Source organism: Anastrepha ludens, chromosome 2 (genome assembly GCF_028408465.1).
Source record: "Anastrepha ludens isolate Willacy chromosome 2, idAnaLude1.1, whole genome shotgun sequence".
In the NCBI taxonomy this organism is placed as follows: Eukaryota; Metazoa; Arthropoda; class Insecta; order Diptera; family Tephritidae; genus Anastrepha; species Anastrepha ludens.
Genome location: NC_071498.1, coordinates 69148774 through 69166248, shown reverse-complemented (window position 1 = coordinate 69166248; position 17475 = coordinate 69148774). Strand labels below are relative to the sequence as shown.

The following is a 17475-nucleotide window of genomic DNA, read 5'->3' as shown; positions in this document are numbered from 1 at the left end:
TCCACTAAAAAATCACGAATTTTGCGATATGTTCTCATTTTTTTAATAAGTTTTAATAATCTAACGCGTTGTTCTGTCGTGTAAAATTGTACATCTGTCTACTTAACACATGCCAAAGATGACATAAAAAATAAATCGTCTATGAATCATTCACTACTGACATCTAGGCGTCCCTTTTGAAATATACTTCTATATGTTATATGTATATAATTCGCGCTTACAATCTGTTTTTTTTTTTTTGGTGTTTGTTCAAGCTCTTCCTCCTATTTGTAGTGTGGGTCTTGATGTTGTTCCAGGTATGGTGGGACCTACATTTTTAACCCGACTCCGAACGATAGATGGTTATTTAAGAGAAGCTTCATCGAGCTTTCATGGCAAAAATACTTTCGCAGGTTTGCCATTGTCTGCTGAGAGACGACCGCTGTTGGTAAAAACTTTTTCTATCATTTGGTGCTTCCTGCCTTTGAAATCCCCTTTAAAATTGGCAAGCCCCAAAGGATTCCGCAATCGCAAAGTTCTATACAACCTGTTTTCGTTGATCGAATATGTAAGTGCATACCTATGAGTGTATGTACATTAGAGTGCCTCATTAAAAAAGTTGCGGTTTTCCACCAGAATTATAAAAAAATTACGTTTAGCTGGGCGTTTTAAAACTACCTCCAAAAATCGAGTTTTTATAAATATTTTTTCCAATAAATAACCACAGGCCACAGAAAAGTTTAAGCTTAAAATGTCTTCATAAACTTTTTTTTTAAGATAAATTTAAGGAGATCGTAAATTGCTCTGCCAAATCTTGACCGATTTAAGTTCCTAAGGTATCCTTGAAAAGGTACCTTCTCATTAATTTAATTTTTTGAAAAGTAGACCCATTCAAGTGATTAGTTTTTGTTCCAATATATCAATATTCTGTTGAAAAATTTTTTAATATTTTTATTCAGACCTTTTAGGATTAAACACAAATGATAAGATTTCTTGGAAAGGGAAATTTTTGAAAGAGATTGTATTTCTAAAAAACTCTTTTTGGAATAACTTTCAAATCGGACCAGCTCACGTAAATCGTAATATTTTTCTGAAATATTTTAAAGAGTCTTAAAATATTAGTTTGAGGAAAAAGAAATCCATTATTTTTGCGAAAATGATTTAAAACTCTTTTACAGTCAACTTCGGTTATTTCTGCGATTTTATCCACCTTTTTTAACAATTGAATTGAATTAGCAGTTGCAGTATCGGCACCATTCACAATTTCAGCGGACTGACTTGCATTTTCGGCTTTCTCAAATGAAAACGGTAAAATGTACCAAATTTTCTTCTTCCGTTGTTAAAACCCTGTAACTCTCAACTGAATAGGACAAACAAAAAACAGCCAAAAACGATCTACTGACAAAATAATGGATTTCTTTTTCCTCAAACTAATATAATAAATTGTATAATTCCGATTGAAAATGAATACGGATTTTTTCTTATTTGGCAAGTAATGCCGCCTAATGTGCGTGTGTTCTTTAAATATCCTCATTCATATCATAATTCTAAATAAAAATAATACTTTAAAAGCATTAGTTTTCTTCATTTCGGTATATTTCAGTATATTAATTAATTTTTTACTTAAATCAAAATACACTATTCACAAAAGCATTCTAAAACGTATCAATCCTTACATGTTTACATTATTTCTGATTTTCTTACAACTTCAATACACTGATTATTATTTGTTTCCAACGAGTTACTTTCCATTTGTGTTCCCCCAACTTTTGCAATTTTACAAATTTTATTTCGCTTGCGTGCAAAAATTAGCTAATCAGCGCTTTGGAAAAAATTAAATAAAATATATGTATGTACATATGTACATATAGTATACATTTTATGGGGCTAATAATTTGCAACGTTGGAGCAGAATAATTGCGTACACAGGTACAATACATACAAGGATAATAATTCAAATTCACAAACAGCTAATTTTTATAATTCCAATATAATGCCTACACACACAAGTACAATATATATATGTATATATAAGTAGGTATATATAAATATTTTGCTTTCCTTAGTAATTGTTCGAATATATTTATACATAAATATATATGTTTTTGGGCGTTAAAAGTCTCTAAATGCAATTGAAGCTGGCAGCTCAGGCGCGTTTAGAAAATCAGAATCAACTAGTTAGACGAGTCATCAAAGCCCCTTTGAATTTTGAAGCTAGGATATAAACCACTACCCATCTGTGAGCTTTTAATGCACACAATCTGAAGCTGTTCAAAAGTGGTTCCCTTTGGGTTTGATAATAATAATGCTTCTTTGTTAACTGAAACCAACGGAAACCTTTCTTTAGAAATTAGGGACACCCTTCGGCTTTCGCGCTTAGATGAGGAAATTTTATACGAAGTGGATCTATTGCGCTACTCGAAGTATGCCGATTAAGTAACGAGACTGACGCTACAGTTCACTTTACTTTAAATTCAGGCATATTAACGCTCTATGTGAATCCACTATTATTCGAAATAGTGGCATCAAATATTTTTTCTTTTGAAGCGCATTTTACCTTTGGAAAAAAAAATGAAAGTAGCGCGACACCGAACCCGGTGAATGAAATGGATTATTTGTTACGTCTATTGGGCCAAAGTGTAATGCGACCTATGAAGTGGTAGGCTGTAATTGACCATGATTGAAAGTTTCCAATTAATTTGAGCATCTCCTGAGGCTTTTTGTTCCGTATAACCAACGAATTTAAAGTCACACTCAGCCTCATCAGTGCTGGGCACGATCTGAAATATTAAAAGCTACCGAAGATTTTCTACTTAAAAAAAAACTTTTCCACATTCACTAAATCCCAAAATTACAAATTGTTTATTCAAAAATTATGCAATTTACTTCTTATTATGCTTAAGGCCACAAAAAAACAAGTTTTCAGAATTATACAGGATAAGGCCTAAAATAATTGGATGACTTGACACTGAATCGGCATATTTCTGTCACACAAATAAATTTTTAAATGCAGCTTTACGAAACACCTTTTATTGGAAGCACGGATTGCGGTAACCTTCTTCACAGCAGCCAACTGTAGAACACACCTATGGACAGATACATACGGACAGATACCTATGGACCTATGTACAGATACAAAAAAAGACAAGAAGCGAGTAGACACACTCGCAAAATCTTTGAATTTGGTGATGTCCCTGGTATTATTGACCTACTTCTCCGCTTTGCAGTTGGCCAGTCTTCTTGTTGTTACTTTCTGGCCTGTGCACCGGCCGGGGGTCTCTCTAAAGGTCGCTTGAATTTATTTAATTTCTTACTCCTCCCGTGGGAATTATCTAATTGCTTTTTATCGCCTTCTCAAGTGATCTGTACCCTCTCTACCACGCCTACTGACCGCTAAGCTCATGTCTCATAAATTCACTTGCATTTCCTCTAGTGGGATCAGAAGCCATCCCTTCTTCCGTGTCACATAGATAACCCCCGAGTTCCTGCTTTACTCATCCGTGCTTTGTGTAATTGTTTATCATTTGGCTGTTTATCCAAAATCCTCAGGTGGAACCTCCCCGATCTTACGCCGCACTCGAAAATACTGGTTTTCTCTACAGACGTGATTTTAAATATTGTTGCATTTCAAAAGGCATTCGCTAATGGACATGGACGGTTTTTGTTGTACATATATGTTTATCTGCAGCTATCCGATTCAGCCTTGATCACAAGTGTTCCAAGATTTCCCTGTGTACTTTCGTTGCGGACGTACCATGGCATTTGTATCAATGTCCTTATCGCATATTCGATTGAAATGCGTGCGTTGAGAGAGACTATGTTGCAGATGTTGCGAAGAACCTGGTTATAGTTTTCAAACGCATGGTTTATCTATAAATTATTTCATGAAGGGGTATGTAATAGTTGAATGAAATAAGGTGAACCACATAGCCTCGAAAAGGGAGCTCAGTGTCAACTCAATCCAAATAGAGCTGTTTTGCTTACCAATAAGATTTTCAAATTATCTTCCTAAATGAAGTTGACGCATAAAAGGGGTGTACCTAGCCAGAAGATCTTCAGCACACAGACTATATTTCCGTTTGTGTCTCTCCGACTCAAAAAGTCAACAAAATAAATTGGATGAGAAAAAGTTAAAGTTGAAAGTAAAAATGAGAACAAAATACAGTATCTTCGGAAATGCATCAAGGCGCGTTAAAATTTCGATCTTACAGTACATGCAGGATGTTCAGGAAAGTAAATATTGCAGCACTGCAAACGTCAATCATTCTAAAATGTACTCGTATTTTCTCTAACAAGCGTCAGTTTTGAAAAATGTCGGAGGAAAAATAAGTAGAAACAATTTTTTGTTTTGATTGTTATAGTAACAATTTCCCAAATGTCTGAGTTTTATGCAATTTAATTTTATATTCTAATATTTTTAGCGAGACCTTATCTGCGAATAAAAAGGAAGAGTTCGAAATGTTTTAGTGAAAAAAAGAAATCTATAAAAGTTGATAGAAATTTTGCACAAAGAAAGTTTTTAAGCCTGCCAGTGACATACAGTATTGGCCAAAAGTATAGCAACCCCTAGTGCGTTTTTTGCGATTGCTGTTTTTCTCAAAGCAGTGAGATCAGAAATGAAAATTGTTTGCCTTTTTTTGTAGTTATGTATATATTCACTTTCAAGAAAAATTTTTTTTATTTCAAAAGTTTCACGGAAAATAGTTCGAAATAATCAAAAATGCAATGCCTTTAAAAAAATCGGCGAAAGTATGCTGTTTTATTAAATTTACGTACTAAATAAACACAATTAAATTCAAACAATTTTTTATTCTTTTTATTGTTTTGAGAAAATATAGAATCAGAAAAAACGCACTAGAGCGGTGCTATACTTTTGGCCAATAATGTATAAAGAAATAAGAAATTTTAATAATTATTGAAAAGCTTCGCAATTAAATACATACATACATTTCGTTAAAAACTACAAATAGCATTTCGTAAAAAAGTATGCTACAACTTTTTTTTAAAGCGAATCGGTTTATACGAAAATGGGAATAAAGAGTAAAAAATGAGAACAATATCACAGGGATAAGATTTTGCTGCCCTTTCTTCTTACTGGGATAGTTTTAAAAATAAAGCGTTTACATCTTCATATCGGGTGTTTTTTTAAGAGCTTGAGACCTTAAAATGACTAGCACTAATAATTATAGAGTGTATCCTTGCTGTGTTAGGATTGCATCATCTGAATAAATAAATACAAAACAGAAATATTGATAGAATGATTTTTTTTCATTATAATCTTGTAGAAATTTCTCTTTTTTTTTGCGGGACAAAAATCCACAAATCCATCAAACTGTACTCGCCTATCCGTTATTACGGCAGCCCCTTCTTAAAATTAGAAATCTTTAAAACGCCTGGTAGGCGCGTACGCCATACTCGACTGTTGCTACCCGACTGGTAGATAATTTCCTGGCATTTATTTTTTAAATATGATATCCGGCATATGTCCACCGCGACTAAGAGTTGCACTGTCCATTCGATCAGTCTAATTTTTGATTATTTTTTACAATAAATCTGAATAATAAACCTAAATGAATTTTATTATTTCGTAAAATTTTCCACGCCATTTCGACATTTCACCGTCTTCTTCAGCACTTCGCTATGTGAAATTTGGGAACACCGCCAATTATGAAATTCACGCAGCAAAAAAAGCGGTCTAAAATGCAACCAAAATATAAACAAAATGTAAACATTTATGTCCGATGCATCGAATCTGCAGCGTTGCCAGTTCAGCGCATACTGCAAATCGTGATGCTTTTCCGAAGATACCCATGGCATTTGTATGTTTACATATTCTTTAAAGTATGAAACCTGACACTGAAATTGAAGAATGCAGATGATCCGTAAACAGTAGGCCGGATCGATTTGTGGGGAGGCAAAAAAATCGCCCATTGCTCTGTGAAAATCATATTCTAGGGATCAAAATAAGAAACTTTGCCGAAGGAACCATACCTCTAAAACGAATTCTGATGCCCCCCAATTTGGGTCGAGCTTTTAGTTTCTTTTGTGGGGAGGTAAAAACATCGCCCATTGCTCTGTGAAAATCATATTCTAGGGATCAAAATAAGAAACTTTGCCGAAGGAACCATATCTCTAAAACGAATTCTGATGTCCCCCAATTTGGGTCGAACTTTTTAGTTTCTTTTCTCATGTAAAGCCCAAAAATGGTGATATTTTGAAATTATTGTATGGGGAACCCCCAGGGGAGTTCCAGGGGTGTGCCACTGGCATAGGTGGATCGGCCGTCCAAAGTTAGTTGGGGTCGGTCATACATTTGGACTCGATTAGAACACTCTAAATGGGTCAAAGTGGGATTTTTCGTTCGACCCAAATTGGGGGACATCAGAATTCGGTTTACAGGTACGGTTCCTTCGGCAAAGTTTCTTATTTTGATCCCTAGAATACGATTTTCACAGAGCAGTGAGCGATTTTTAAATCGACCCGCCCTAGTAAACAGTCTTTTGTATTAAAATTCAACTTCAGCGCATTAAAATCCTTCAAACCCTACACTCAATCGCATATCAAAATTGATTGACCCGACTAACCTAACTGCAAATGCAAGATTTTTTACGGGATTTTGATCGGGGCTACACCACCGAAGTTAACCAACACGCACGCCGCAATTAAATTTAGTATCTTCAATTTTTATTTATTAATCAAATCTAACAGCTTTAAATATTTATATTTAATTATTTCTAATTGAAAGCGTAATGGCGTTCGTGTAGCATACATACGTACTTATCTACTTATAAAAAATCGTATGTATGCTTTAAAATATAAGGCATTAGGCCCCAAGAATCTAACCTAAAGAAAATGAAAGCAAATTGCCAACAGCAGAATACAATAACTTACATAAATAATAAACTAGTCGCTTATGCTATGTAAGTGTGTTACATGTTGCTCTTCGTTAAGAATTAAGAATTAAGGTACATTGGGATTTTAGAATTTGGGCGAAATACAATAAATTAAAAAATTGTGCTTTAACCTTCTTAATTTCATTTTGTTTTCTTTCTTTTTGCTTATTGTTGTTACACTTCATGTGTGGGATTCATTTACTTCTTTTTTGTTCTTTTTTTGTTTTTTGTTTTTGTGTATATATTATTGTTTGTGTTTTCGTTTGTATTTGTATTTGTTTATTCTATCTTACACAAGTTACAACTTTTGTTTCAAAAAATGTATGCTAATTGTTCGTTAAACATCGACCGAAGTTGCTAGCATTCATACGATTACAAAAAAATACTTTTATTTCGCTTATATACATTTTCTCTGTTTATATTCTGCATTTATGCCTGTGTAATTAGTGTAAGTATGTGTGTTGTATTATTGATTTGGTTGCATTCAGATGGTAATTTCCAGGGATAGGCAATGTAATTTACAAATTAAAAAAATATTTTTACTTTGCGATCAACAAATTTTTCTTATCAAATTAGTAATTGATTTCTATTTTTTGTTCAAGAATACTTTTTCTTTGATTTTTTGTTTCTCAAACCGAATAAAGAATTTATAATTTTAGTTTTATTTTGATGTAATCAAAAATAATGCAACATTTTTTTATTGTAATGCAGTTTTTTGTATTCAAAAATTACGTAATATTAGTAATTGAATTATATTTTTCGTTAAAGAATATTTGTTCTTTGATTTTTTTATTATTTCTTTTGTCTCAAATATAATTAAATATTTTCAGTTTTTAATTTTTTTTTGTGCTCAAAAATAATGAGCAAAAATATAATTTTTGCACTCAAAAATTAAAAAAAAAATTTTTGTTAATATAGAAAAAAATTACATATTCATGAGCAAACCAAGTATAAAAAAATACCAATTATAATAATCAGCTTTGAGGAAAAATAATATAGCAAACAATTTGTTAAAATTTATTTAAAAAATATAAAAGCTTTGAAAAGTATGTATGTGTGTATTTATTGAAAACTATTTTTCTGCAGTTAGAATGATATACCTATTCAATTAAAAATAAAATAATCATAATTTCCTGTCCCTGGTAATTTTTTCAAAGAATTTTTACTTTCTTCTTTTTATTTATTTATTTATTTCTTCACGCTACTTTGAAAACACTTCATGTATTTGTATTTTACACTTCAGTCATCGGCTAAAAAACAAAAACTCAAAACTAGTTGTAAAAAATGCTAAATATTAATGCATTGCATACAACTTCTTGCATTAGGAATTACTAATTTGAGTTGATTTTAACAAATCAAATTACAAAACTTTATTTTATTGTTTTTTTTTTCTTTTTTGTTCTAAAATTTCAAACCTTTTTTCTATTTCAAATAAACACTTTCATTTTTTTACAAATTTTGCATATTTTCATAACTTTCCTCTCAATCAAACATTCATTCTATATTATTTAATATATTTATATATTTGTAGACGTGTGGATGTGTGTGTCTGTATGTGTGCTTGTAATATCTGCTGCACAGTATGTTGCTCGAAAGCAACAACAGTCGGGCGGCAGCAACAACAACAACCAACAAATGCACGTATAGGCGTACAACAACAGCAGAATTTCGAAATAATTTTCCACGATTTTCGCAACGACAGTAAGCCTCTTTTAATGAACGTATGCATATAAATTCAAAAGAAAGGAAAATGTGATGCAATCGTGGAAACTAATAGAAAAATGCCAACAATTAATGCATTCAAACGATTCTTAAGATCGTAATCTCAATGTAAATACAACAACAATGCGCGCCTACACACTAAAGCGTCAGTTTAATTCCCGCTTCAAGTGAATCGTTTAAATTTACACAGCGGTGCTGTCTGTTATACGTTTTCGTTATCTCATTCATACTTAAAACGTTAATAAATATTTTGAATATGACGCATGCAAATGTGACACCGCCATTGCACACAGCTGTTATGGCTATTAACATTGTTGATGATGTTGTTCTTGTTGTTGTTGCTGCTGTTGCTGTTGCTGTTGCTGTTGGTGTTGCCATAGCAGTTCTCGTCGCTAATATGGTATGTTTTACGCTGGCGTAAACACTTGGCTAGCTTGCAACCGGTATAATTGTACTGTTGTCGTGATTATAATGCTCCGTGTTCACTATGACTTGCACCACATAACCATTCTGTATGCTGCACTCGTCTATGGGCACTTTGTCGCCGAGTAATTTGCCACTGTAGAACCAACGCTGACAGCAGGCATCGATGCCTTCCACAGCCTACAAAGTAGAAAATAGATAAGATATTTGAGAATATATTTATTTTGTTTAATTATGGTAAATGAATGTTTACCCCCCCTACTCACCTGTAATTTCTTTTTACACTGCCCAACAGTGTCTTTTGAGTATACTGGTAATTTAATATCAGACATTGTGGACGATATTCGTAATTTTAAGAATACCTCAGTGCCACCGTCGACTGGCTCTGAGAATTCCGCTGGTGAATCGCGTCCATTCTCCTCTTTAACAATATTGATAGGATACGATAGACAATAGATTGGCACTTTGTATTGTGTGCCGAGTTCATCGTAACACTCTGTGAGGTAACTGTAAGTTGAGAAAAGATTATATTAAATTAAATTAAATTAAATTGAAATTTAGGTAAATAAATGGTGCACAAAAACTTGCTTCTTCAATAAGAAAATCGCAAGTATACAGTTCTTATCAAACAGAGGTAAGCACCTATTGACTCAGACTAATGTAGTATTGTTATGGTTATAAGTTTTTGGGGAATGCTACTGAAGTAACAGTCCTTGGCCGGATATAAATCGGGGTCAATTCGCACGCTGTGGCCGGTCTATAGACTAATTATTTCTTACAAATTAGAGCCCTGAAAAGCAGCATCGATAGTTCTCTATACAATAGTTCTCATATAATAGAATACAAGACTGTGTAAATGGGCTTGGAAAATTAGCACAACTTTGACGCTACGTAGTTGTAAAAGAGGCGTGTGAGAGAATTAAGAAGACAGTGTCAAAATATTTTTCAATAACAATGTAAAAAATGTCTTTGAAAAAAAACACATTTAACAAAACACTACAATTACGTCAAGTCAACAGCTAATTCTGTTAAATTTACTGAGAGCCTAGTAGGGGTGCAGCGATATGCGTAACCTTTTGTATTACGTCAATTGTACATCGACATTAGTCAACAGCACCACTCAAGTTGGGTCAAAGTGGCACGTGGCATTTTGAAACGCGCATATTTTGCAAAGTATATGTATTTGTGACGAGTACATAAAAAGTTTAAAATATGACTTGATTTTTATTGTTTTGCACCAAAATATAATAATTTAAATAACATATTTAAACTTAAAAATTCTTCAATTTTTTTCAAGCGTTAGAAATTTGACGTAATTTACAACGCAATGTAATATTCGCTGTACAGTTATTGTCATACGCCAACGAAGAGATTTAGGGCGTTTCAATAGAACAACGATCCAAAACTAACATCCCTCTAAACCATAATGTAAAACAATAGAACAGGAGATCCTAAGTGGTCTGGCTAATACCCTTTATTGTGCGTCTCACCGAGCTCCTCTTCCTTTTTTGGGTGTGCATCTTGATGTTCCTACAATTTTAAGGCGACTCTGAACGACAAATGGTTTTTTATGAGAAGCTTCTTCATGGCAGGAATACACTAGGGGGTTTGCCTGCCGCGGGGCCACTGCTAACAGTTTTCTATCATTTGATGCTTCGTGGACAGGGTTTCGGCCCGTACTATCCCTCATGGTCGTTACGCATCAACCCGATACTAAGCCTATACTAAAGTAAAGATGTCAGGAAGTAAAAAAAAAATCAGTTTTGTCGATTCTTATCAAAATAAAACAAAAAAGCGGTACCGAATAATCTCACGGCACTCGATCAATAGACCAATAATTTTTGTATGAGAAACAGCACTTAAGAGCAGTAAAGGTGAGTTGGAACCAACATTAACCGTCGAAAAATTAAGATAAAAACTAAACTGTAAACTCCAATACAAAAAGCTTTTGTGGTCAATGATGCGAAATTGGAAACGAAAGGGGAGCGTGACAACATATCAAACTTATAGCAAAATAATCATCAAAATGTACTGAATATATATTTTTTGACTATCGACAGCATTGCCAACAACACAATCAACATACCATAGATAAATAAAAAAATATTTATTTCGTCTTATTTGAAAAAGGTTTGAATTCCGTTATTTATTTATCAGTATGTATTTTAATATTGGGTTGGGGAAAAAGTAATGTCGTATTTTGTCAATTGAGCGCGACATTTAAACATATCTTGCGTTGTACTTATTGCATCGGATCACACTAAACGGCGATTTGAAGACGACAATCTGTACTACAAGTGTCTTTTTGACAGTGTTGTGATCGTACATTTCAGTCTTAAGTTATAGCGCGTCAAAGATGGAGTCCACCAAGTAAGAAATTCGTCATATTTTACGTTTTTACTACCTTATAGGTAAAAATGCAACGAAGGCGGCGGCAAAAATTTGAGAAGTTTATGGGCCTGATACTGTAACGATTCGCACAGCGCAGCGTTGGTTCGATCGATTTCGTTCTGGTGTGGTAGATGTCGAAGATGCACCCCGTACTAGTAGGCCAATCGTTGTAGAGACTGATAAAATCGTTGAAATTATCCAAAGAGACCGGCATGTGAGCATTCGCTCGATTAGTCAGGAACTAGTTGTAGAAAAAAAAACCGTTTGGAACCATTTGCAGAAGATTGGATTCCAAAAAAAGGTGGATGTTTGGGTGTCACACGTGTTGACGCAAAAAAATCTCTTGGACCGAATTAACGCTTGCGATTCTCTGCTAAAACGGAACGAACTTGACCCATTTTTGAAGCGGATGTTGACTGCCGATGAAAAGTGGATCACGTACGACAATGCCAAGCGCAAAAAATCGTGGTCGAGAAGCGGCGAGCCGGCCCAAACCATCGCCAAGCCCGGATTGACCGCCAGGAAGGTTTTGCTGTGTGTTTGGTGGGATTAGAAGGCAATTATCCACTATGAGCTGCTCAACTATGGCCAGACCCTTAATTCGGTCCTCTACTGTGAGCAACTTGACCGTTTGAAGCAGGCGATTGACCAGAAGCGGCCAGAATTGGTCAATAGGAATGGTGGTGTGTTCCACCAGGACAACGCTCGTCCTCACACATTTTTGATGACCCGCTAGAAGCTACTGGAGCTCGGATGGGATGTCCTATCGCGCCCACCATATAGTACGGGCCTGGCACCAAGTGACTATCTTCTCTTCCGGTCCATGCAAAACGCCCTTGGTGATACCAAGTTCGCCTCAAAAGAGGCTTGCGAAAACTGGTTGTCTGAGTTTTTTGCAAATAAGGAGGGGGGTTTTATAAAGGGGGGATAATGAAGTTGCCTTCTAAAAGGCAACAAGTTTGCGAACAAAACGGGGCATATTTAACTTGAATCGGATAATTCTAAGTACGTTAAATAAAGCGTCAAATTTCGATCACAAATACGACATTTCTTTTTCCCCAACCAAATACATTCATGAATTAAATCGCAACTAAAAAATCGATTCTGAAGGCCACGATTGGCGAATCTTCAATTTTATGAAGCAGATCTATCTGAAACCGTAAAAGCTAATGGCTAACCATCGGGTGATTTCTATTGTGTTTAAATCGCGTTATTTTGAAACTGACATCTACATACATATATATTATATTTTGTGCCCAAAAAAGTGGTTTCGTTGTACGAAATTGATCGCCTTGCGCTTAAGCAACACTGAAATATTGAAAACAAACTTGCAAGAGTGCCTTCGAGCCCCAGCTGTGCATTTATTGAAAATAAGCTCCGGAGGAGAGGATATTTATCTCATGGTCTACCAGAAATTAGCAAACAAAGCTGCCGCATTTCATGATTGGAAAACGCGCACGTGAATGTAAAGCACCCAACGCTTGCACACAATTTGCGCCGATTTCATTACAGACCTATTATTAACGCTTTTGGTTGACTGAAATTGACTTTGATCTTTGTTCGATAATCCTGTTATCAGCGTTGTTACTGATGTAAATTGGCAGACGTTACTCTATTTGTGGGTTAAAGCTCGACGATATGTGGTAATCCAGAAACGAACCGGACGAATATCGGTCCAGCTATTTTTGAGATAAAGCCATTGTGGAAACTTAGACAAACTAAACAACTGGAATCACTTGATTTCAAAATTTTACAAAATAATTTGCTGAAAAATTTATAAAAATTATAAAAATGCAAAAAAATGCAATAAATAAACGGGATTTCTCAAAGTAAGACGTTTAAAATCTATATAAATACATAAGAATTATGACTAAACGAGATATTTTTTCGTTTACTATGTTCGCTTCAAAGAAAAATTTAACTCATTTATACTCATGTCATCCATGTACATCCCCAAAATGTAGAAGAGAATATGTTCATTGTGAACTTGAGTAATGAGTAGGGTCACAAACCATTAATAAGGCGCTGCCAGCAAACAAAAACTTCATTTAAATGAAGCTGTACTTCAAAATTGATCGGAAGTTTACTCTTTGGAATGGAAAAAATCATCGAAAAATGTGAATGGTGTTTTTTCTAGCTCTCTCCAAAAACAAAATTGCGGATGAATAGCCCACCCATAGGGGTGGAATGATGGATTTGTGAATAATTTCAAAAGCTTTTATTGGCCATAAAAAGGAGTGCTATATTGTGTGCAATAAATTTGTTTGTTCCATAAATTCCTTTCATTCCAAATATTTTCCTTAATTCCATATTTTCATAGGAAATGCTGAATTTGATTGTCAATAATAAAAGTGCATAAAGTATCGTTATTTGAATAAAAAGATTTACTACTTGAAAAAAGTAAACTAAGGTGTGCTTAAGTTCCACACACACTGTGTGTAAATGAGCGATAATTTATAATTTGAAACTTTTGGTTTTACTATACTCGTAGTAAGCTGATAAATAGAATAATAAATACACGAGCAGGTTTGTCTAAAATCGCAAAACGATGCTGTTTATTTAATGTGTTATTTATAGTATAGCATATCTGTATATTCCTGTGAATGCTTGTAAAATAGTGTGCTAAGCAATGAATAAACATTATTGTTGGACCTAATTTGAAACTGATGCCATGTGATGATTACATTTTATACTAACTCAAATTGAAACGCTACTTATTTGCTTTACTAAGCTCGTTGTGATTGTTGTTTTTTTCGACATAATACTATATCCAGCAATTAATTCCTTTATTGTTCTGTCTTCGATAAATATAAATCCTTAAAAGGAAAACAAATATGGCCCAGCGAAAAATAAGATAACGGAATTCGCTGAAAATTTACATTTTTTTCTTTCCTTCTTTCTTGTATTACAAAAATCCTGCCACACAAAACTTAAAAAGCGGTCATAAATCACCGCTCTTTGGTTTTTATATCGGCTGCTTTTAGCTGCATGCGAACTATTGCAATATTCAAGCCACCATTGACCATACGGCCAGATTTATTGCAAAAAGTAGTCAAAAATATAACTGATTGAACGGACCATGAAACTAGTGGCTGCGGCGGACATATGTATGCCGGATGTCATATTCAAAAAATAAATGCTAGGAAATTATCTACCAGATTATACAATAATAAAAAATATTTTCCTTAATATTTCAGTTTTGTATCATCATCTAAGTTCTCAAGTTCTTAAAAAAGCACTCTATAATTTAAAATATTCATTTGACTATATAATGAACCATTTATAAGAATGAATAAAAGACAGAATTAGCAGAAGAAATAAGTGATGACTAATTTAGTTTTTATAAATGTCACACGCGGATAAAATAAAGGGTTTTCCAAGATCAGGTGTTGGATTGTGCTATCGAGAGATGATTAACGATTTTTTATGGCCTGAATTGGATGGTATTGATCTGAACGTTTACTTTCAACAAGACGGCGCTACTGCCACACAAGCTACGAAACCATTGGTCTTTTACGGGAAAAGTTTCCGGACCATGTTATCTCTCGAAGAAGTGATCACAATTGGCCACCGAGATCTTGTGATTTAATACCTTGTGACTTTTTTCTTTGGGGACACGTGAAAGAGAAGATCTACGCCAACAGCCCAGGGTCGATTCAAGACCTCAAAGATAGAATTCGTGAGGCTATCGAGGACATAGGGCAGCCACTTTGCAATTCGGTTATGGAAAATTTCATGAGAAGGATATTGTCCTGTAAGTGTGGTCGTGGTGGTCATTTGCCTGATGTTATTTTCTACTATTAACGGCATACCTTCTTTTTTATAATGAAATAAACATCCGATCATTTATATTAAAATATAGCATTATTCTTTGAATATCAAAATATCTGTTTGGAAAGCCCATTCTTTTTTTTTTGAGATTTTTATTTCTAAGCATATTGACCAGCACTGGAACCCAATAAATTGGAATATTACAGCCGAAACCAAAAACAGCCAGACCACAAATTGGCTATTTTAGCAATGCGAGCTGAAAAGATCTATGCTGCTGCCATGTAGCCTACTTAAAAACAGTTTAAGCCATTACAAAATCCTAAAACTGGTGTAGGTTTAATTTCTGCCTGCTTCCAGATAATTTCGCGCCGTGCCACTGCTGGGCAATCGCATACTCGTAGAACATATTCTGTTGTTTCTTGTGCCTCTTTACAGAGTCTAGATGAATAATTTTCTATCACACCTATATTTTCCATGTGGTAATTAATGTCCTGTTAATCGCTCAGGGTAAAGTTGTATGTCACTTCTGCTGAGATTTAAGATTGCCACTACCTTTATACGTTCTGGATCAATGAGTATTTTCGATTGCCTCATGCCGGTTTGTACTCTCCAGTACACTATTAGGCCTCGCTGTTCCCTCTCCCGTAGAAAGACACTTTTGAAGCTATTATTTACCCCGCAGAAAGGTTCAGGACATATGTATGAAGGGAGTGTTTAGACGCTTTTTCGCTAAAGTGTCCGCAACTTCATTCCTTTCGTGGACCTCATGACCCGGTACCCACAACAGAGTAACAAAGTTCCTTGATGTTAGAGTATCGAGAATTTGAAAGCATTCCCAGACCAACATTGATTGAAATGAGAAGCTATCTTGCGATTTTAAGTTGCTTGACTGTCAGAGGGAATGTTGACATTGAAACAACGCGTGTCTCTACGAAGACTTTCTCATAGTTCTAAGGCATGAACCTCCGCCTGGAAAATGGAACTCGTTTTCTCCATTGCAATTGCCATCTTCAAATGTGGTCCAACAATTCCAGCCCCGGCACTGTCGTCTTCTATTTTGGATCCATCAGAAAACCACACCTGTGGAGAATTCTAGTTTTCTTTCCATCTTGTCATAGACCGTCACGCACGGAGAGTTCAGGATTCTTCTTTAAGGCGAAATAGATTAGGACGACTTAGGGCTGCACTAGCTGCCGACCCTTTGGCTACAAAGAGGGGTAGAATGAGTTGAATGTACCTGAATATGTGAATTCACATATTTTATTCAAATTACAAAACTTAAGTACATGCATACACCCGTCGACAAAAGAAAACCCACACACCCCTTGTGATTATAAATTTTGTTACTTATTTTTTAAAATTAAATTTTAACCAATTTTCATAAAAATTGTAGTGCATTTTTGGCAAAATTCGGCATCAAAATTTCCAAATATACCATTCAATTTTAATGTGATAAAGTAAAAGTTTGAGGTGCCCCAAAAGTTGGGTTAATTTTGGATAACTTTTTTTTGTTTTGCTTATGGTTTTGAACTTTTCATTCTTTTAAAAAATATGTGATATATGGAAGAAAATGATATACATTTCTTGCAATCAAATATATTTTTGCGGCACTTCAAACCTTCACTTTATTGGTTTGATGAGCGATAGATAAAACTGCATCGTCAAAAGTTTGCTAAAAATTAAAATTACAAATTTGGCAATTTTGATGAAACATTTATGAATTCTTCTGAATTTCGTACAAAGTTTGGAACTTTAATTCATACAGCTTTTGTCAAGGAGTGAACTATATTTTTATTGAAAATTAGCCAAAATTACGTTTTAAAAATTGAATGCCAAACTTATAATTACAAGGGCTGCACGGATTTTTTTTGTCGACGGGTGCCTGTATCCAAACACAACGTGGAGAACTCACATACATACCATACTCGTACCATCCATACCCAGCCAGTAACCTTGACAATGCATATGAATTTAGCACATAATGTGCTGAACAGGTTATGTAATTTATTTGTCAAACTGTTCGCACAACTTGTCGATAAAAATAAAATTAAAACTTTTACTTGCACACGCCACAATTCACACTTTATTAAATACTGCCAATCCCCGCTAGTTGTGAGGCCAACTGCCTGGATTTGCCCCACTCGCCACACTATACAAATCAATAAAAGTAGCATGCAATTTTAATTTCATTGTGGGAAGGTGGCGCATTACCGCCAGAAGGGAATCCCACTCAAGTCAATAGTTATTTGCGCTTTCAAAACACACTTGTATGTAACTTCGTTACAAAATTTAAAAT

The 17475-nt window shown here is 34.6% G+C and overlaps 1 protein-coding gene across 1 annotated transcript in view; it reads right to left on the bottom strand.

The window, feature by feature from the left end:
- Positions 1–6641: 6641 nt before the first annotated feature.
- LOC128871759 (ubiquitin domain-containing protein 1) overlaps positions 6642–17475 on the bottom strand; it is a 28713-nt gene continuing 17879 nt past the window's right edge. Inside the window, exons 3-4 of the mRNA XM_054113811.1 lie at positions 9284–9524; positions 6642–9197 (exon numbers count right to left, since the gene is read on the bottom strand). Coding sequence (XP_053969786.1) covers positions 9024–9197; positions 9284–9524 — 415 coding nt within the window. The 3' untranslated portion in view covers positions 6642–9023. The remainder of the gene's footprint in view (positions 9198–9283; positions 9525–17475) is intronic.